The 22494-nt window shown below is 39.2% G+C and overlaps 1 protein-coding gene across 1 annotated transcript in view; it reads left to right on the top strand.

Annotated features, from left to right (window-relative positions):
• MYLK3 (myosin light chain kinase 3) overlaps window positions 1-22494 on the top strand; it is a 391843-nt gene that overhangs the window by 312626 nt on the left and 56723 nt on the right. Inside the window, exon 12 of the mRNA XM_044081894.1 lies at window positions 11536-11668. Within this exon, the coding sequence (XP_043937829.1) occupies window positions 11536-11668 (133 nt within the window). The remainder of the gene's footprint in view (window positions 1-11535; window positions 11669-22494) is intronic.

The raw sequence follows: 22494 nt of genomic DNA, 5'->3' as shown, positions 1-22494 counted from the left end.
AAAGCTAGAACTTCCAATAAGTGACCTCCCAAACGTCTTGTGTCAGAGGCACATGGGATATATGCAAATGATCCTTATGAACATCAGGTGTTTATATTTGATGATGAAAGGGTGAAAAAGCTGTTTTACTGACTCCATTATTTGTTGTTTTTCTTCCAACCTTTTAAAAATATCTTGGGAAGGTGGCAGAAAGAGCAGATCCTTATTTAAGGACACAGCTAGAAGCTGTCTTTCTACATGCTCCGGCACACATTGCAAAATTATTTAGACACTGTCTCCTCCTCAGGACCCTTCCAGTGGCTGCTGCACTGCTGGAGGTATCTACAGCATCAAAATCACATTTTAAAGCATATTCACTTATTCCAAAAATAGTCTGCACCAGCTTGCTGACTGATCTGGGTATCAGAAGCCATATCTTCCATCTGCTTGAGAATCTCTCCTTAGTATTTTATTATATGTATTTTGCAATTACTTTTTCCAGAATGATAGAGTGGCAGAGGTATACAACTTCTTACTGAAGTAGTCACTATCCTGCTCTTCTTTTTGATAGAGAACATATTTTTACTTAGAGCAAATTTTGATCCTCAGGTGGCCTCCAGAAGCATTGCCATTGGGTCAATGATAGTATTATTACCGGGTCATCTACAAGATTTATAAAGAAGTGCTTACATTCTTTCTGCACTCTATAGTATTCCGATTAGGGATAGGTAGCTGGAAATATGGATTCAGAAATTAGATAAAAAGGCATTTTCAAATGCCACAGGCACAGAGGGGGCAGAACCAGGGGCTTGGGATATGATACTTCTTTGAAGACCCACTTAATGTGATCCTGCGTTAAATTCAAAGTATTGTCAATCACTACATATTCCAGAAGAGAGTCCGAATAAATGATCTCCTAATCTTTAGCATCATATATCATAAGAGATGATACTGTGAGAAAAATACCAGAGCCTCCCTTTCTAGGTCTCAGTCCAATTTGTCTGGTAAAGGAGAATTTTTTCCTTTTCTTTGGAGGAAGAGAAGGTGATACCCCTGAGAGTTGATCCTGTGACTGGCTGGAAAATAGTCCTTTTAATATTGGTAGTAAAATTCGACTGTACACAATATTATCCTTGAGTACACACAAAATAGAATTTTGTCCCGCCAAAATCACCGGAACTTCATCAGATAACATTGCAAACAACGAATGTATGTTAAAATTACATAGTTCACCAATCACATTTAAAAGAGTCAAACACACCTCCAATGTAAGCCAATCATAACATCCAAATACAAACACACCTTCCACAATCTTCCTGCTCATAACGTAAAAAACATTAAAATAACTTGATCAAATTCTTTTAAACAAAAAACACATTCACATATTATGTAGAATTAGCTTTAAGTTTAAGCAAGCATGTGAGAGATACTGACTCATTTAAACCAGGCCAATGCTGTGCTCCTAGCCACAATTGCCATGAAAGCTCAGCTTTCTTAAGCAACAGCACCCAGGCTCCCCCTCTTCCAGGTAACTCAATAGTTTCTAACACAACAAATTTAAATGTATGGTCAACAAAAGAATTAATGTGTCTTGCAAGAGCATTAGTAAATTTACCTGCACGAACATCTGATAAATGTTCCCCAGTTCTACTTTTAAGCTTTCATAGAGTCTTGCCCGCGTAGAAACACTGGCAAGCTGTGCATACTGCACAGTAAACCACTAGCATAGAATTACAACTGGGTTTACCATAAATCGTGATAGTCTGTTTATTAAGTTTAATTCTGCTGACTTCCAAAATGTGTTTACAGTGCACACAAGCACCACATTTCTTCATGGAACCCATTGTTTTACTAACTCTGGTGTGCTCAAACATTTGTTTAAAATTCCAACATTTTCTAAAAACAATCACGGGACTTTCACCAACCCTATCTCTCACATCAATGTCATTCATTAAAACTTGCCAATTTTAACCAGGATTTCTTTAATAGAATAACTAACATGACAAAGGGTGGAAACCAATGCATTAATGAATTGCTTAGATTCATTATTGTGATCCGGTCCAGAAGTATGTGAACCTTGAACATTACCAGTGTCCACAGACGTACCATTCACATCATTAAAGTTCAAGGGCATACAAACACTAGAAGTATCAACCAAAAGGGGTTTAAAATGCCCTATGGCTCTTTTTTCTTAAACTTTTAGTAGGAGTTCATTAACAAATCATGCAGGATACCTTCTATTAACAAACATATTTTTCAACAATTCACATTCATCAATAAAATTGTTCCAATTAGTAACCATACAGACTACCCTCACAAATTGTCCTTTAACAATTGCACATTTCTGAGACAATGGATGGTTGCTCTGAAAGTGCAAAAAAGAGTTAGAATAGGTAGATTTTCGAAAAATCTCAGCTGTAAACCTTCCCTCAGCAACATCCTTTTTAACCAACACATCCAAATATAACATTTGCTTAACATCACACATATAAGTAAATTTAAAAAGCTTGTAGTGTTGTTAATGAACTCCATAAATTGCTTAATTGCATCCATGGTCCCTGTCCGGAAAATAAAAATATCCTGATACCTAATATATAACTCATATATCCAGTATGCAGAGCTTGTTGCAGTGTGTGGATTCTGTCTTTCAGTCAGTTTGATATCCATCTTACCACATATGGGTCCATTTTTTAAATATTAACTTTTGCACACTATGTATCCCACCAGTCCAGCCTCTTTCCTACATTGCTGCTTCATATTTAGATTGCCATCATTGCTTCACTTCAAGCAAGCTGCTGCTTTAATATGCAATTTGTGGTCTTGAAATGAAGCTGCTGTACTTTTGATCATTGTTTGTCTCAGCAGAAAATAAGATGGAAACACTTTTGAACAGACAGTTAGCCATAATTGAGGTGGTGGCGTACAGTGTCAAGAACCACACATCTGAGAAAATGTAGAACAGAAATCCAGAAAATGGTAGATAAACATCACAGTATGTATTGTAAACGTCATCAGTAGTTATTAGGGGTCTAAATTATGACATCAAAATGCCGTAACAATGAACACCTGAATGCTGACAAGTATTCAGTGAAATTCACTTCCGCGATTCTCTGAATACTTGGGCAAATGAATATTTGCCCTGCAACACAACAGAACTAATTCTAACTAAACCAAACCGACCCATGTATGTGGGGGGGCTGTGCCCCCCCCCCACACCTCCTAACTAAATATACCAACTCCGAGAACACACTACAGTAAAAAAAGGACAATATTGTGTAGCTGGCCAACTACATCTTTGCCCAACAAGTATTCATCAAATCGCTGAAGTGAATTTCGCTGAATATTTGTCAGCATTGAGGTGTTCGATGTTATTGTGCTTCAATGCCATAATATAGACCTGTTATTAGGCATGAGATTCAGCAGACCATTGAGGAGTCTAGCCAAATTCTCCAGTTGCCCCAGAGCACTTCCTCAGGGTTACACAGAAGACACAAGGAGGCTGAGGGAATCAACCATGGAGCACAGGAAACAGCCTAACAGCACATAGCCATAAACCTCTGCACCAAATACAAGTCATGTTATTAGATTATAAAGATTGCCTGTGTGCATATCTTAAAAGAGAAAATGAAGAGTTCATTGACACCCTTTATAAACTCATTGCAGTCAGATAAGTTACAAAACAAGTGAAGATTTGAAAAAAAGAAAAAAAAAAGTTGCTGAGGAGTAACAGAAAATCGCATGAAGATACAGATGCATGAAAGAGCTTCTTTTGTAGAAAGCATTGAGATTTCCAGTAACTACACTGCAAAACAGGTCGTATGGACTGTGACCATGCAGGATAAGTACAGGAAAAAGCTATACAGGAACTACAGCTGGTTCTAGACACCAGAAAATCGTGCAGATTCTGCTGTTGATCCAGTGTCAGAGAAGAGCTAACTGGCTGTAAAGTCAGTGACCCTTCTTCAGTCAGCAGCCCAGGTTCTGAAAGGTAAACTAGCAGAAAAATTTGATTGTCTTGTATATAGATCTTTCCTTTCAGTTGTAGGCATGGATATTTCCACTGCAGCACTGCCTAGTAACCCCTGTCCTCCTCTGAAGACTACAGTGCTTGCAGACAACAGGTGAAAAGTGTGGTCAGATGCAGACACATACCTAGAACTGAACATGTGCAAATGTGGTTTCACTTTATAATCTCAAAATACTAAAATATCGAATTTTAGTATTTCGAGACTATAAAGTCGAAAGTGCAGTTACGCAAAACTGCATAATATCAAATACGGAAATATCAAATCCGCTGTTGTCGCGTTCGTGACATGTGGTGAAGTTTGTGGATTTAGCTGGGGATTCAGGTGAGTGGTGTTCTCGTAAGGGTATTGGGTAGGGATTTTAGTGTGTGTATGAGTGTGTGTAGTGTTGAGTTTTATGTGTTTGTGTGTTTAGTGCAACCTCAAAGTTAGTAAATATAAGTAGCAGGGTTGTGGGAGCCCCCCACATGGGGGTGCAGGAGGGCCACCCCCTGCTTATAGGTAGGGTAGGTGTGTTTGTTATGTTGTGTTTGTGTGCATTGTTTTGTTTGTTGTAGTGTCATTAGCTAGGTGTATGTGTGCTTGTTTGTATGGTGGTGTGTGTATGTGAATGATCACGATTTTGAATTTTGTGGTTTTGGGTGCCGTTTTTTGGGCTATCGGCTTTATAGTCTCGAGATACTAAAATTCAGTATTTTAGTATTTTGAGAATATAAAGTGAATCCGTAAATGCATATGTACATATATCTCTTACTGACATTGTTTTGTATTAATAAATGGGGTACAAAAATCAAAGTCTTCCAATTTGATGACCTTGCGTATTCTACCTAATCACTGCATCTATAAAGAACAAATAAGTGTAAGAGTAATGAAGTGACCACCCCACATGCATGGAGGTCTTTAAAGGAAATCCTAAAGTAATATTAAAAAATAAGTGGTCATTGTGTGCCCCTTGCCTACTGGGAGGGAGGAGAAAAAGTCAATATTAACTGTTTTGTATGTGTTCTGTTAATGCAGCAGACAGAGTTTGTGTAATACTGTCTCTTCTAATAACATAACTGTTTGGTGTCAAAATATGAGAAAAAAAATATCAACTAATTTCATCCTTTAACATTCAAATGTATCTCTGCTTGAGGAATAGGCCAAATCAGTGTTTCAGACAAATTGTTGACTAATTCATTGAAAATCTGTTTAGTTGGAAAGGGGTCACTGTAAGGGTGATGTTCTTCGTGTTTCACTGTTGCAGTCATCACACTTGAGTTATCTGCCTGCATGTAGCCCTCAGTCGACTCGAATACCAGGGACTTAGTATTTCTGTGTCAGATGTTGTAGCTCCAGGACTGACGTCAGGTCATTAGGGGTATAAAAACAGGCAGCCAATGCCATTACACCAGTCTTTCTTGCCGAGGAGCCCGAAGCAGAAGCAGTTCGCAAGTGCCGGTCGGCCACTACCTGAATTTTCATTTACGAATTTAATAATCCTGAAGTCTTCTAAAGCTAAGTACCCCGTTGGGGATCCTTTTTTCTTGCTCTAACCGATGTCAGAAAAAGTTAACAATTGTCTTGCCTGTGGAAAGCAAATACCTCACAAAGATTTTCATTCTTACTGCATCATCTGTTTAGGCCCAGACCACGACGTCCCTCATTGTCAGTTTTGTGCCTTATTTAACGCCTGAACCATTCGTCATTGGGCTCTCTTTGTCGCTAAATTCTTTCACTCTCGATCTCTGTATTCTGAAATGGCTTCGGTAAGCCATCTGACTACTGATATTCTGAAAAAACGTAAAGATAAAGATAGAGACAGACCGCATAGGTCCAAAACTGCTGACGATGCTTCCATTAAGCTAGTCGCCAGTCCTCCAGTACTCAGTGAAGCACTTTTGCAGCCCCTGATGCCCGCTTCAATGGATTTGCAGGCCTCTACTGAGACCTATTCGGAATCCAGTATGCCGAGAGACTCTTCATTGACTATGGAACCTGCATCTGTCTCTACCTTGAATGGGTCCAGAGCCGCTGAGCAGGTACCGGTGTCTGAGGCAGTTATTTGCTCAACCGATGTTCAACTCAAACCAACAGCTTTTTTAACTAAAACCACCGGGTTTTTTAGGTCCAGAGTACGCACTACACCTAGAAAAATGATGACCAAAGCACATGCACCTGCTCCCATACCACAAAAATAAATGCTTAGAATGGCTGAAGACCTTATTACACTGATTAGGAGAAGTCAGCCTTCCCCTGCTAAGAGACAAAGAGTCCAGTCCCCTTCAGCTTCTACAGACCAGGAGTCCGATGACTCTGAAATTTCTGATTATTAAGACATGCCCTTATCTGCTTATGAGGATTCAGATGCAGAAGAATCTATTCCCTCTGCCTCCCCTCCAGAGGATTTTTTTTTTGTGAAACCTTGCATACCTTATGAGAGCATTTCCACTGGGAATGCCAAGACTATCCTCAGTCCAAAAAGAGATTCAGAGAATTTCTATAGCTGCCTCAACACAGGCCCTTAGCAATACCCCCTGTCCTGGATGTTGTGGATGATATTTTTATGGAATCCAGTCTTACTATTAAGGGCATTGAATTGTTAGTTTCACATGCTGAAGTACCAGCAACATATTATGGAACTTATTAAACAAAAAGTGGCAACCTTTTCAGACTGTGCAGAAAATAAAGAATTGCATATGCAGTCTGCAAGCCAAGTCAGCAAGCATACTTTGCAGTGTGGCTTTGACACTCTAAAAGCATCTTGGTGGGCAGCTGTCACTGGCTCTGTACTGAGAAGACATGCTTGGCAGAAGAAGCAGACCTTGCCAGACCATGTCAAATCAAAGTTACTAGATGCTACTTTGAATAAGGACTGTTTGTTTGGCACCAAAGCAGAAGAGGTTCTTAAAAAGATGTAAGAAAAAGTTAAGTCTATGCAGACTGTTAAAAAATTCTTACAAGTGCAACCCCCTAGATTCAGTAGGCATTGCCCTTCCAAACACTGGTCCTTTTCCAGCCCCCTCCAGGCCTTCTCAAACCAGACCCAGAGGAAACAGACCACCCAGACTTCAGTCTTAGGGTATGCAGAGATCTAAGCAATGGAGTGTCTCCACTCCTAAAGCAGGGAGTGGTAAGCCACCTCCTTATGGAAAAAGCTCACAATGACTTCTTTACTCCACTCCCCAGCTCTGCCCAATTGCATGTGCCCTTAGGAAGAAAACTTGCCCTTCATGCAAAAAACTGGATGTCCATCACTCAGGACCGGTGGGTCCACAACATTGTATCCCAGGGGTACAAATTTTATTTCCATTCACTGCCAACCCCAAGTGGGTTTCCAGACCTTCCTCCAAACCAGTGGGAAGAGGCTCAAAACCAAGTAATTATCCTGCTCAATATCAGAGCTATATATATTTAGCAGGGGGGTGTGGATGTGGGGGGCATGGAGGCTTGCCCCTTGCATTAAAAATGTATTCAATATTTTAAATTTTCAGTCTTATTGGGATTCAGTCTTTTGATTTTAGTCATTTGATAGTAAACCAGACGGTTTCAGTAGAACAGAGGGGTCAAGGATTCTACTCAAGACGCTTCCTGATACCCAGGAAAGAGGGCTCTAGGTGCCCAATCCTGGATCTTTCCATTTTCAACACCTTCCTGGTGGTACCAAAATTCAAAATGCTTACCCTGCAACAGCTTCTTCCTATGCTAGCCAAGGATGCATGGTTAGTCACCTTAGACTTAAAAGAAGCCCATAAGGAAATCATGCAGGACGTATCTATGTTTCAGGGCAGGGTCTATGCATTATCAGTTCTCTGCACTTCCCTTTGGATTATCTACTGCGCTCAGAGTATTCACAAAATGCCTGGCTCCAGCCATTGCATACTGCAGGCATTGAAATATCCAAATTTACCTGTACTTGGATGACTGCCTGATTCAGGCGGACAGTCAGGAATTGCTGCTGCAGCACCTGACATTTGTGAAAAACCTTCTCGCTTCCTTGGGGTACACCATCAATGAAAATAAATCAAAACTGGTACCCAGTCAAAAGATTGTATTCCTGGGAGCAAGCTTGGACACAACTTCCCAGATGGCATTCCTCACCTCAGAAAAACAAGTCTATCTGACAGACTACTACAAACAAATGGCCACCAGAACCCAGCTATCTGCAAGAAAAATACTGCAAGCCCCAGGGTTCATGGTCTCATGTATACTGCTGATTCCATATGCAAGACTATATATGAGGAAATTCCAATGGTACTTAAAAAGTCTTTGGTGCCAACATTCTCAGGACCTGGAAACAGTCATTCCTATCATACCCTGTCTAAGAACAGAGTTCCTCTGGTGGGCAGAAGCATGCAACCACAACAAGGGACTGCCATTTACTTAACCCCAAGCCACCCAGACCCTAACCACAGATGCTTCAGACTATTCCTGGGGGGCACACATGGACGGAATATGTATTCAGGGCCACTGGAGCCCAAGTCAAATTCATCTGCACATCAACCAAAAAGAGATGCTAGTTGTACAGAATGCCCTGACAGCTTTCAGATCCCTAATCTTTCCAGGACAACTGCTAATAAAAGCAGACAACACCACAGTTAAGTGGTACATCAAAAAGCAGGGGGAACCCATTCCTACCCACTCTGCAGGCTAGCCATGGCCTTGTTAAGTCCATCTGCAAGCTCAATTCCTGCCAGGCAAACAAAACTTACTGGCAGGCGACTTAAGCAGAAATCTCCTAGACCCACACGAGTGGCAATTGGAGCACAGCACCTTCAACCTTCTGATCCAGAAATGGGGGACCCCAGAGGTGGATCTCTTTGCCTCCCCCTACAACCACCAGCTCAGCAAATTCTGCACCAGGAATCCTCACAGCAGGGCCTGGAAAGTGGATGCCCTATCTTTTCAGTGGGTAAATCTATGCCTTTCCCCCTCTGCCCCTTCTTTCAAGATTATTACTCAAGATAAAACAGGACAGACCAAGGACAATTCTGATTGCCCTGGACTGGCCACGTCAGCATTGGTACCCACTCCTGCGCAGCCTGACATTGGTGCCACCCTGGCACCTACACCAGAATCCAACCCTCCTCTCTCAGCAGGAGGGACAGATTTTGCATCCACAACTGCAAACCCTAAATCTTGCAGCCTGGCTTATTCCTTGAATTCTCCCCCAACAACCTTAAGCAAACAGGAGCTGGACATCATTCTTGAAGCCAGAAGACCCAGTACAAGAAAATCTTATGCTGATAAGTGGAAAAGATTCTGCTCATGGATTCATTCTAAAGGAGAGGACACAACACTGCCCTCTCTGCCTCTTATCCTGGATTACTTAGCAGATCTACTCCACAAAGGCCTGCCCTTCTCCTCCATTAAGATACATGCCTCAGCCATTTCTGCTCATTACAACACTGAGCCACCTCTCTTCTCACACCCTCTTATCAAACAGTTCCTGAGAGGGGCAAACAACTTAAGACCACCAAGGAGAGCACCCACCCCTGCTTGGGACCTTAGCTTTGTACTGGAAAAGCTCATGCTTCCCCCCTTTTGAATCTTCTGCATCAACAGAGTTAAAATTCCTCTGTTGGATAACAGCCTTGCTTCTAGCCATTACTTCAGCTAGAAGAGTGTCTGAGTTACAAGCACTGATGGCTGTGGAACTCTTCATTATTTTCCATGCAGACAGGGTTTCCCTCAGGACTAACCCTTCCTTTATGCCTAAAGTGGTGTCCAGTGTGGCTCTCAATCATTCCACCCATTTGCCAACCTTCTTCCCTAATCCTCAAAATAAAGGGGAAAGGATCCTGCACTCCTTGGACGTGCACAGACAGCTCAGATTCTACCTTGATAGGACTAAGCCCTTCAGGAAATCTGACCAGCTACTAGTCAGCTTTGCAACAGGGGCAGAGGTTAAGGCCATTTCAAAACAAACTATTTCCAAATAGATAGCACACTGCATCCATTTCTTCTACAAGCACCATGGGAAACCAACCCCTCAGGGGGTCAGAACACATTCCACTAGGGCAACATCTACCTCTACAGCATTTCTCAGGGGAGTCCCTACCAGGGACACCCTGGAGGCTGCTACCTGGAGTTCTGTACACACCTTCACCAAGCATTGTTGGGAGGGTGGCCTAATGGTTAAGGTGTTTGCCTTACAAACACAAGGCACAGGGTTTGAATCTCACAGGGGATAACTGGCTAGGCTTAAAATGGCTCACAAGGGCCGTTAGCCTAGTACTAACCCATGAACCCATTACCACCTGCCTATCTTTTTCAAATCCAGGGCAGGATTTGGTACAGCAGTCTTGCAAGGCATACTAACCAGCCCTAACTTTTCTTGACTGCCTCCACCCTTTTTCAGCTTTGGGAATCCACCCAAGTGTGATTACTGCAACAGTGAGACATGAAGAACATAGTACAGTTGTGTACACTTACCATAAATGTTCACTTTTGCAGTCCTGGTTTCCCTCCCTCCAGCCCCCTGTTTTTTTTCTCTCTCTCCTATCTATGGCTGTTACTAACCCCTTCTGGGGTATTGGTATTGGTATTGGTATTTACTTTTTGCTGGTGGTGTTTTCCCCAGCATAATGGGGGGGGGGGGGCTCCTGACATTTGGGGCAAGAAAAACTGATGTAATGGCGTAGGCTGCCTGTTTTTATACCCCCTGATGAACTGATATTAGTCCTGGAGTGACAGCATCTGATGCAGAAATACTAAGTCTCTGGTATTCGGGCCGACTGAGGGTTACTTGCAGGCAGATAACCTAAGTGTGATGACTGCAAGTGAATACACTCGAACATCTACATTTATGGTAAGTGTACAAAACTGTATTTTTTCTCCTTACCCTCAGGTATAGCAACTTCAGAATTACATAAGTGGCTATAAAGTGCATGACGCTTTGCTGCATGTATGGACTTTGCCTCCCACCCCCTCCCAAAAAAGTTTTCTATGTTTGCTCAGACATTCAATCAATTGCTTTCTGCTGAGAGTTCTGACAGTTTCAAACTGTATTTAAGTAAGTGTCAGTGTTTTATGGTAAATGTCAGCAAAAAAATTAAGTGTTTTTGACTTGTGTGCTTATGCTGTGGGTCGTCTGATGCTGATAATACTGCTGCAGTCCCTATTATGTTGCAAATCCTGCTAGACATGGCTCCTCTCTCACCACCTGATTCTGAAAATTATGTTAAGGAATTAAGATTCTGTAAAAAAAAATAGATTCTGTAAACCCTTCTGGGAACTCCTTAATTCCATAAACCTTGACTGGGGGCCTCAAATTTTCTTAATGCTGCTGGATGGGCCTACACTAATCATCTGCAAATTTTAAATTAACCATTGTAAAAACAGAACAAAAAATAACTGAAGAACTGGTGTAGTTTATAGTACATAAGCAGGTACCAACAAATTCAATACGTAGGATTTATACACTGTATAGAGTTTATGTTTTTATAGGAAGTATTTGTTTCTTCAAAGTGCTATCGTGAAATGTCTTATTTTATTGAACTAGAAAGTGTTAATACAATTTCTGAATTTACAAAAATGTTTGCATTAACAGTGGTCGAAATAGTGCTGCTAACTGCCTAAAGCATCCATGGTTAAATAATCTGCCAGAAAAAGCTAAGAAGTACAAGGTGCGACTCAGGTCCCAGGTGTTGTTACAAAGCTACATGGCACAAAGAAAGTGGAAGGTATGTGTGTATACCAATGTTTTTTCTTATGTCGTTACTGTTGTACTTTGAGGGAACCTACTGTCAGTTCTAGAGACCTATTAAACTTGTTAATGTTTACTGCACACCCAGTTAGGTGGATGTCCTGCCAGCAGTATAAGGTTAAGAAATTCAATTTTTGTTGCTCACTTTGAAAGAAGAGCATGTAGAAGCCAAACAGTTATGATAATGCAGGGAGCCAGGGCTAGGAATATATGAGAGCATGGCTGCCCAATCCGATGACAGTAGACCCTGTAGGGGCACGTGGGGAGACTAGATGGTATAGGGAGCCCTTGTGGTGATGCAAATGCTGATATCATCACCGGGGTAGGCTGAGGTAATAAAAATAGAAAAAGCTGTCATTGCTGAGATGTCGGTGAGAACATAAAGCACCCTCATGGTATTAAGAGGTTCCTTATTACCTTTTGTCATTAGTAAATCCACTAAGACACGAAAGCAGTTTAAGGCAAAACATTTATTGTTCAGAATCAATTATCAACACACTTAAACTAGACTAGATGAGACGAGACTAGACTAGCTGAAATGACAGGACTGCAGACACTAAGTACATGGAAAAAGGTATTCTGGAACATTCCTTCCAATCATAGTTCACATTTTTGATTGATAGTAGAAATATGCAATTATCATTCAGATCATGGCAGTACAGCTACATCTCTGCATTTTCCCACCACAGTACTAAATCCCCATGATTTCATCTATGCAATACACAAGCAAGGCTGTATCCAGTATAGAACATGTAGCAAGACGTTATTTTGTTTCATAATAAAGCAGTATTATGATCTTTATATAGCTTGTAGCATACAGCTGTAAACATGTTTCTGGTCTGAAATATAGAAATTCATTTTGTTAGTTGTAATGTCTGAAGTAATTGTACTAGAAAAAATCCATTCTGACACATATGTATATTTTAATATTTCAATATTATGCTCAACACATGGATGCTTAGACAACAACCCCTAAGGTAGAATGTGTCTGATCAAAGAAAAGCGTACATGATCCTAAAAAAGTAAGGCACAATATAAACAATAACAAGGAATTTTAATCTGCTAACTTTTTCCTCCAAGATAAGTTGTTGAGAAGCAACATGTAATTATGCATCACTCTGCTTCCACACAGTTAAAGTTAAAGGGCATAATCGTAAGTGTGTAATTGTGATATAACACAACTCCTGGTTTAAAAAAGATCACACAGTGAAAATAAATGCTTTGACCATCTAGGAGTGATGTCATTAGATAACGGCATACAATTACAGAAGGCGTTGTTGTATTACTCAGTAGTAACACTGCTGTGTACTCTGTGGCTAATGGAAACATTCTAACATCACCTTTTCAGACTTTTTTCAGCAAATCAGCAATAACCCAAACCACTTGAGCAAGAGCAAGTAAAATACAGGTATAATAGGCAGTTCAGTGTAGCCAATCAACCTGAATGTTTTTGAGAGGTGGGAGAAAAACAAATAATAGTACCCCAAAAAAAAAAAAAAAACACAGAGACACAGGGAGAATATGTAGAATTCTACACAAAGACCAGTTGTGTAGACAATCTTTTACCACTGAGCCACTGTGCTGCCCAGGCAGGGGATTTGAGTTTGTACAACCACTGTAAATATGTATGTATACATATCGATGATTATCTAATGCTACATCAACATTTGCATTTGTCAACAAGGAAAACAACATTCATGACTGTCGCTGGAACAATGTGCATGCACTGAGCAACAGCCTCATCAGATGTAAAAACTAAAATAAAAAACATAAAAAAACAATGTTTTTTCCAGTAGCAAGCTCCCCTGCAGCTCCACACCCCCAACTAATTATATATACTAACTGTGAGATCACACATAATCTGGGAAAGGCAATATTCACAAACTTTGAGAATTGTGCAGTCTAGCACACCTTGTTGACCATCTGTTTAGTAGTCCAAAAGCAGATGACTAAACAGATGTCAACCAAACACACTTACAACCTAACCATCTGCACTTTAAAAAAAAAAAAAAAAATATATATATATATATATATATATATATATATAGAGAGAGAGAGAGAGAGAGATACCTTGTCCCACCTTGTGTGCCTGTTCCCTACCTCTTGGTTGGTCGAGGTGCAGGTCCCATTTAGTTGGCAAATTACTTTCCCTTATATCTGTGCAGTCCATTCATCTTTTTTTTTTTTTGGTAATGCAATATTCTTTCTTTATGGAGGGTTACTACAGCAGTAAGTTATAACAACTGTGTGAACTCACTTGGAAGGCTGCACTGGTGCTATCATTTTTCTGCGGCTGCCTTCATCTTTGTGTAGGCCAGCAACTGTCTTGTACCACTACAAGTACTGCCACCCAGCGGCCCAGTTTTTCTCAGCATTCAGAAAATGGTAGTTTATTGGTTTTGTTTTCTTCACAAGTGAGAGAGTTACTTTTTATTTCTAATATAATTATCATTAAGTTTCATTTTGATAGAGTCTTCATAATGTCTTCATCAAGAATATTTTTCTTGAAAGGTAAGTATGTCCTCCCCCCTAAATAGATAAATATGTACTTTTGGGTGGCAAAGTGTTGCCAAAGGCCTCCACTCTCAGCATCTGTTCTGCTGAAGCCTAATACTGACACAGACTTTAGCTTTGTGTAAAATGTAATAAAACTACTAGGACCAAGGAAAATGAAAACACTTTCTACTTAACAGAGGCAACATTTAAAAAAGAACTGGAGAAACACTCATAGTAGAAAGAGGATTCGTATAAAACTCATAGAATGGAGAAAAAAAGAAAAAAAAAACATTTGTATAAACGATTAAAAAGAAACCCAGCTGAAAAAAAATAAAAAACATCCAGATGGATGGAAGAGATGACAGTTTCTCTGACAGCCCTTACAACAGCAGTTTAAGTTTTAAGGCTTACAGTTTTAGTCCAAGTGCTGACAGACCCCTCTTCCATACTCTTCCTGAGGTCTCAGAACTATCATTGTAATTTAGGAGCTATTAACTGTCCACTCCAGCTTTTACTTCAAAGAATTTTTCATAGACGTTTAAACTACTTTCTTATTCACCAAGATCTTTAGTCAGAAGATGTGTGTTTTATCTTGACTTTTTGGCAAAATGTGCTGTACTTGTTTAAAAATATTTTCCTTCCAATGCAGCCCAGAACAAATAAGTCTGACTTTCTGTTCTTGAATTTGCATTATTTTTTCTTTCCACCAAGGCAAAAAATTTCTTTTTTTTTGTTATGGGGAAGGACACAGGTACAGTTTAAGAATTTTTTTGATTATATTAACAATTCTACAAATTATTTAAATTTTCAGTGGATATGTCATTAAAAAAGGTCCATTTCTTGGACATTAACATTAACATTAAAAAGGATGTGGAAGGAAGGACATATACAAACTTATACAAGAAAGAATGTCACTGTGACAATTTTGTTCACAGAATGAGTATGCACCCTCCACACTTATTTAAAAGTGTAGCACATAGCCAGTTACTTGGAGCATCTAGGCTTAATGCTAGAACACAGGATTTTGAGCAACAAGTTGAAAAGATAAACCAACATTTTGTAGAAAGAGGTTATGACAAGGATGAAATTGGTAGAAGTAGAGACATGGTAGTTGAAATGAGGGAAGATGCAGCTAAACCATACTTTTCTAAAAGGAACACTATGCCAACGCATATAATATGTAAAACGAAGGCAGAAAATAAAATAAGATTCCCCTTGTTTTATTCTACTGATGTGGGGTTATACAAAAATATAATTGAGAAACACTGGGAAATTTTGATGACAGACAAAGAGATTAATTCCTTACTGGAACCCAGACCAAGTTTTGCACACAAGAACATGCATTCACTAAAAAGAAGACTTTGCTATTTTAAGAATGAGAATATAAGAAAGAAATATGGACAGACTTACCCATGTTGTAAATGTTCCATGTGTAAACACATAAGTAGTAGTAACAAGATTTTACATCCTGATATGGGTAGGGAATATGTTTTTAACATTTCAGCTACATGTGCCTCAGAACATATTATTTATCTAGCTCAATGTATGGTATGTTTTTGTTTCTGTGTGGGGAAAATGGACAGATCCCATCAGAGAACATATGTATCAGATACAAAAAAGTGATGTCAGTGCACTATCCAAGCACATCAAAGTGAATGACAACACACATAATTTTACTTTTTTAGTTATAGGTAAAATATATGATAATATTAGGATGGGAGACATTAGCAACAGAACAGAACAGCTTGAGGCAAAATGGATTATAAGACTGAAAGCAGGCTCTGGGCATGGATTAAATGACAGGATACCAATAAGACCAAAACTTAAAGTGAGACCATTGAACAGATGAAATGTTAAGTTATTTGGTCATAGGTTCACTTATATTAAATACTAGAAGTTTTTAGTTGTAAATGTCTATATCTGAGCACATTTTTATGTATGTGTATTTATATATGTGCATTTTATATATGTGTTTTCATATATGTTTGTTATATAAGTACATTTTTAAGAAGTATGTTTTCACAGTAATGGACATAATCAATTGGTTTGAATGTGACAATTTCTTACAAGAATATTTTTACTTAATGTAGGATGTTTCTTTAAGATGAACATGACTTAATTAATTGGTTCAAGGTATAAAAGACATACAATTGATAGTATGCATTTGTATCTGAAGAAGCAGAAGTTATCTGTGAAAGCGCTTATACATCTGTGGCTGAATAAATAAGAATGTTTACACTGGAACTGTCTGCCATTTTTTGGACCACAAGTGTTTCTACATAAATCAATAGCCTGTTTTCATGGGAGATATGAGGTGGTAGTCATGCTGACTAGATGAAGGCTGGCCGGGACACCTGTGAAATTCTCCTACCATTTTTGATAAGTGCTGTGGAAACTTTTACATCAGTTTGACCTGCCACCAACTTAGGCAGATGTGTTCTTTGTCTGACATCTCTTCTGAAGGATGGTACACCCAGGAGTGCAGTGCCTTCTTATGCTTCACTGCATTGTAAGTACTGGAAAATGTAATCAAATTACCTAGTGTGGGATAAGAACCTAAAGTCCTTTGCATCATAGGCAAATGGGCTACTTGTTGAGCTACTGAGACTGCAAGGACATGTTAGCTTTCCAGCCCCCTTAAAGGAAAACAGCACTGATAAGACAAAAACTGTACCAGACAAATGCAACAACATGAACTGTCTGCTATTATATTTCTGATTTGCTGAAATAACTTTGATAGAAATAGTTTAGATTGAATATTTTGGTGTAGTACTATACCTCTCAACTTATGTGATCAAGAATTCTGGGATAAAATCAAGAACATGTTTTTATTTTTAATTTTACTCAGCTTCACTTAAAAAGTTAATTAACACCACATTTTACATCAATGTGCATTTATTGAGCAATAAGAGGTGTAAAACTATAATGAATGGCATTACTGACCATTTGTAATCACACCTGATTTACTAGAAAATCAAAAAAGTTATGAGGGTCAAGATAAACATACAAAGCAAAATCAGAAACATTCTGGAAAAAAATAGGGACATTTGGAGGTAACGGTTAGCACTCCAAAGGGAATAACTGTTCACAATAAGCTATTCCAGCATTTGTATACTTTTGGAGATGTATCGGATTTTAAATTATGCAGTTATGATTTTTTGTACGTTATTATAACTGTCTATGAAAAATTCTCAGGGGAAGATTTTGGGAACCTATAGTTTTAATGATTGAAATAATTAAAACTATATATCCTTAAATTCTTAAGCTGAGGCTTTTTTTGTTAAAGACAGTTTAGTTTAACATTACCACAACATCCAAAAATTAACAGGCAAAATAATTAGAGAGACTGCAGCCATAGTCAACGTTCCATCTTAAAAATATGAAACACTATACTATCTGTCATAAGTTGGAACAAATGGACAAAGTGAAGCATTTACTAACAACTAGGAAGGGAGCTCAGAGCATGGTTAAAATGATATTTATATTGTTTTACCTCATATCCAGTTCTTCAACCATTAGAATCTCTCAGGAGAAACAACTGAAAGTGCAAAAGTCCAAGGCCCCAGATAGGCAAGCCAAGCAAAGCCCCCTCCCCCACAAAAAGCACAATCAATTGCAGTCAGTATCAGTCAGTACAGGTAAGAGCAGGATTGCAGCATTATGAATACCACACCATCCATAACACCAGCAAGCAAAAGAATTATCATGTACAGTGTGAACAGATGGGTAGTGTAATCACCCCTGCTCTCTCAATGTCTTTGCTCAAAACTCTATAAAAGCTTTTGATACTGTTTCCCATAGACTACTACTATCCGAACTTGCCTCTCTTAACCCCTCAAGCTCTACTATATGGTTCTCCAGCTACCTCTCAAATAGATTTCAGGCTGTGAGATGGCTATCAAACTACTCTCCCTTTCTTCCAGTTCAAACTGGGGTACCCCAAGGCTCCATCCTTTGTCCCCTTCTTTTCAATGTCTTTATTAATGACCTCCACTCCTCCTGTCCTGTCTCTACCCTTATACAACACGCTGATGACTCTACAATTATCTCCTGCTGTGATAGCATCACAGACCTTCATACCCTCACCCAAGAATCCCTCCACTCAATGGACAGATGGCTTACTTCCCACCAACTTCTACTAAACCCAAAGAAAACTAAACTCCTCTTCTTTCTCCCTACCTCCCTTCAGCATTATAAATCTTCCTTCTCTGTCTCCTCCCTGAATAATACTACCATTTCACCAGAACCCGACACCAAACTCTTATGTGTTATAATAGATAACCATCTCAAATTTGACCTACACACTCAGCATAAAAAAGACCCATCAAAAACTAGATCTGCCTTACAGACATAATAAATATCTTACAAATGCCTCCAGACTCTCCCTTGCACAAGCCTATCTACTCCCCACTCTCCTCTATGCAGCCCCTATTCTTACAAACCTCCCATCAAATGTCCTTACTAAACTCAAACTTACTTATAACAAAATAGCTCAATTTGCCTACACTCTATCTTACTGCACCCACCATTGCATCGCACTAAGAAACTTGCAGTGGCTGGAATTTTATCACCAAATCCTAATACCACAACTTCTCTTGGCTCATTCAGTTCTTCAACAACCTTCTTCCTGTCCTTCTCTCTCCACTCTCATCCCGACCTATACTCCCACTTGCTCCCTCCACAGCTCACAACAGAACCTTCTCCAAGTATATAGGCCCAATAAAAATATTGGAAAACTACTCTATAGCTATTCCATTGAAAGTTCCTGGAATAAACTACCCCACAATATCAGGTGTATTTCTGAAACAAGCTCCTTTAAAATAGCAATGAAAGAATATTTCCACAAGTCATGGACTTGCCTCTGCCAGGACCCAACATAAGCTACCTCCACTACCACTGAGAGCTCCACCCATAGCTACTATCATACCAGACCTTTTTACAGACCCCCTCCTGCTCCTTTGTTCTTCCTAAATTCTACTTCTCATACTCTTCTAGTGCTTCACAACTACACTTTACCAGCATCAACCTTATATATCTTGGTACTTTTTCACCTCATATATTCTTTACTAATTGCTATTTCTCTATATGGTTCCCTATTTCATGATCGAAGCTTTACTTAATCGAGTAAGTAAAGCTCAAACTTGTAATATCGAAACTGTAAATTGTAAACTGTAAATTGTCGAACAGCCGTTCTGTGGAGTATGCCCATTTCTCCCATTTGGAGCAATCTCAGAGTTGATATATTTAAGTAGTGGGGGTGTGGAGGGCACAGCCCCCCACATCAGGGGGGTGTAGGGGGGCAAAGCCCCCCACTTGATTTCAGATGTAAAGTTTTTTTTTTTTTTTGATTCGGCCAAGGGAAGTGTTTCCCTTGGTTGAATCGGCCATTCGACAATTTTAGCTGTCGATATTACAAGATTGAGCTTTAGTTATTCAATTAACTAAAGTTTCGATAATGTAATACAGAGGCCTCTGTATACCTCCTTCCCTCTCTACAAGGTCACTTCCTAAATCTACTTATAACTGGTTCATAGATTAATACTAGACTAACTGCCCTTTTGGGCCATTTGAAGCCTAGCCAATTACCCCATGTGAAAATCAAACCCTACACCTTGTGTCTTTAAGATAAACACCTTAACTATTATGTCATCCTCCCACCCACCTGTTCTTACTTTGTTATTATCAGACATTTATCCAGGTTAGTCCCTGATGATAGTATCTCCAAATTACTTGTATTTTTCTCATTTTTCTACAGAATGTGTAAAAAAATATTATTCATTGTTTAATTCATATTATTATGTTCATTGTTTAATTCATATTTTATCTCATTTTATTTCATTATTTTTTAGTTGACTTGTAACTTGTAACAAATGTCTGTGCTAGTAAATGTCTATGCAGTATAATACTGGAGCTTTTCTCTTCATTTCTCTGCTGAAAAAGGGCTTTGCCCAGTCAGACTAACCCAGTTAACAAATGTCAAATAAATAAATGTGGCACACTGACTAAAACTAGGAAGGAAGCTCATACTATGATTAAACTGTGGACTTCATACTTATAAAAAGTTATTTTATATCCCCACTATATCTTGTCTTGCCAGAATAGTCACTGGGTTAAAACATTAAATTTTCCTTTTACACAATTTATAAGAAAAAACGTATACATTTGTGGTATATTGTGATTTACCACACACCCAGCCCTTTAAATGTTAGAAACACGAGAGTAAGCTGAAACAGTCCAATTCCACCCCCACCCCCCACACACATGCACACACACACACACACACACAAAATAAGCAAATTATTCTCATATTCTCTCCAAGAATCTCTATTTTTACATTCTTAGTGAAAAACAACTTATTTTTCCCATATCAAATATTATTACTTCATTCTACCCATTACATTGTTAATACTTTGATCTACATGCATGTGAGCATGCACATGCGCTCTAGCACACGCGCATGGACACACACACACACACACACACACACACACACACACACACACACACACACACGTCAGTGACAGCCACTTGTGTCACTGTACACCTCGGATATTTGTTTGAGATAAAATGAATGAATAAATTCGTAATAATAACGTATCTCAGCTCACTGATGTCAGACCCATATAGTGTAACTACCGTCTGCTCTCTTAATGTCTTTGCTCAGAACTCAGGAACAGCTTTTAAGTATTTCTGTCATTTACTTAGAAAGTTAGAATAACAAGCTTTGCATTGTCAAGCATTTTCTGTAGGATACATGCTTGTCATTAATCAGTGAGTGAAATCTGCAACAATTTCCCAGAAGTCTCAAATTTGGCAAGAAACAGACCAAAATACCTCCCAAATTTATTAGCTGGTGAATTCTGGACAAAGCCAAAAATAATGGAAGGAAAATTTTAAATATTATTTTATGTATTTCTTAAATCAAGTAAACCCAATGGACAAAGTGTCCCTCATCAGGGCTGACCTAAAATTTTCCTAGCAACCAAAAGACCCTTTGCAGAATGCATGAAAGATGACCTACACACATAAATAAATAAATAAATAAATAAATAAAATAAATATAGGGGAAAGCAGACTGCAACCTACTCTTTTTCAGCTCATATGGTCAAGTTTTACATAACAGAACAGTTCCCAGTGACTACAGCCCCACAACTTGGATACCATTTTAACCTTTCCACTTGGAGGCATTTCTCACTTTCAGTGTCAGACTGCAAGAGTATTGCATCAGACAAATGGATTTTTCAGACCATTCCAAAAGATATTCTTTAGAAATTTAGGAGTATCCTCCCTTATCTTACATTCCTGATACTACATCTCAGCAGATACACATTGCATTACAACTAATGGAACAACTTTCAAATTAAGAAGGGATATGGTGGGTTCAAGAACACCAAGAAGGAACAGAACTTTATCCAAGGCTATTTCTGGTCCCAGACAATGACAAACCTTAAAAACATCAGCCTTTCAAATCTGACATTTCATTATGAGAAATAATTAGAATGATCACTTTAAAGATTTTTGCTGCCCCTCAAGAAACAGAATTCTCTTATGGTAGCTCTACACATAAAGGATTCTTTGCATTCTCTCACGGCTTTGTCCCTAGAAAAACTTGAGGCTCCAAGTAGCACATTTCCACTTATATTTTCCATTTTTCTATTTGGTCTATCTATGGCCCCAGAAGTATTTAAGAGATGTTCTACACCCAAGGAAGCATTGGATAACCATATTTTCTTTCTTGGACAATTGCCTTTTAGTTGCTCATACTCACAAAATCCGTCAGTACAACGATAGCTTGGTTAGATGCTCAGGAGCTTGTTTCAGCTGGTACAAGGGACAGAGGAGTGACACTGCTTAGCCAGCTCACTTCACTTCTTATGGAGGGTGTGGGACCTGTGCCTGGTGTATGCAGTCCAGTGTTAGAGTCCTTGGTGGAGACCAGAGCCCATATGGGACCTCTGGCTTTACGGTCGGGGACAGAACAGTCTTAACTGACACTCCGTCAAAGACACACACTCACTGCATTCCCAGCCCTGATTGGGTTGCCAGGTATATGCAGTGGGAATAGGATATAAAAATAAAACTCCATTCCTCCATGTGTATTATGGCCCCACTCCTGGTCTGTTCAATCCTCACCTCCAAGGAAGGAATGAAGTATATGGCTTTCACCAAGGGGAAAAGAATGGGTCAACAGAGCAGTCAGGAGGGAAAGGTAGGTGGTCAATGGAGGAGCAGAGCTAAAATAAAGCAAAAAAAAAAAAAACTGCCAGTCCAAGGATACTGATCTCTGCAGGAAAGATCTCTTCACTT

The sequence above is a fragment of the Protopterus annectens genome, chromosome 8.part1, assembly GCF_019279795.1.
Source record: "Protopterus annectens isolate FY-2018-M chromosome 8.part1, PAN1.0, whole genome shotgun sequence".
In the NCBI taxonomy this organism is placed as follows: domain Eukaryota; kingdom Metazoa; phylum Chordata; order Ceratodontiformes; family Protopteridae; genus Protopterus; species Protopterus annectens.
Note: the sequence above shows the minus strand (reverse complement) of the source record. Positions and strands in the feature narration are given on the sequence as shown.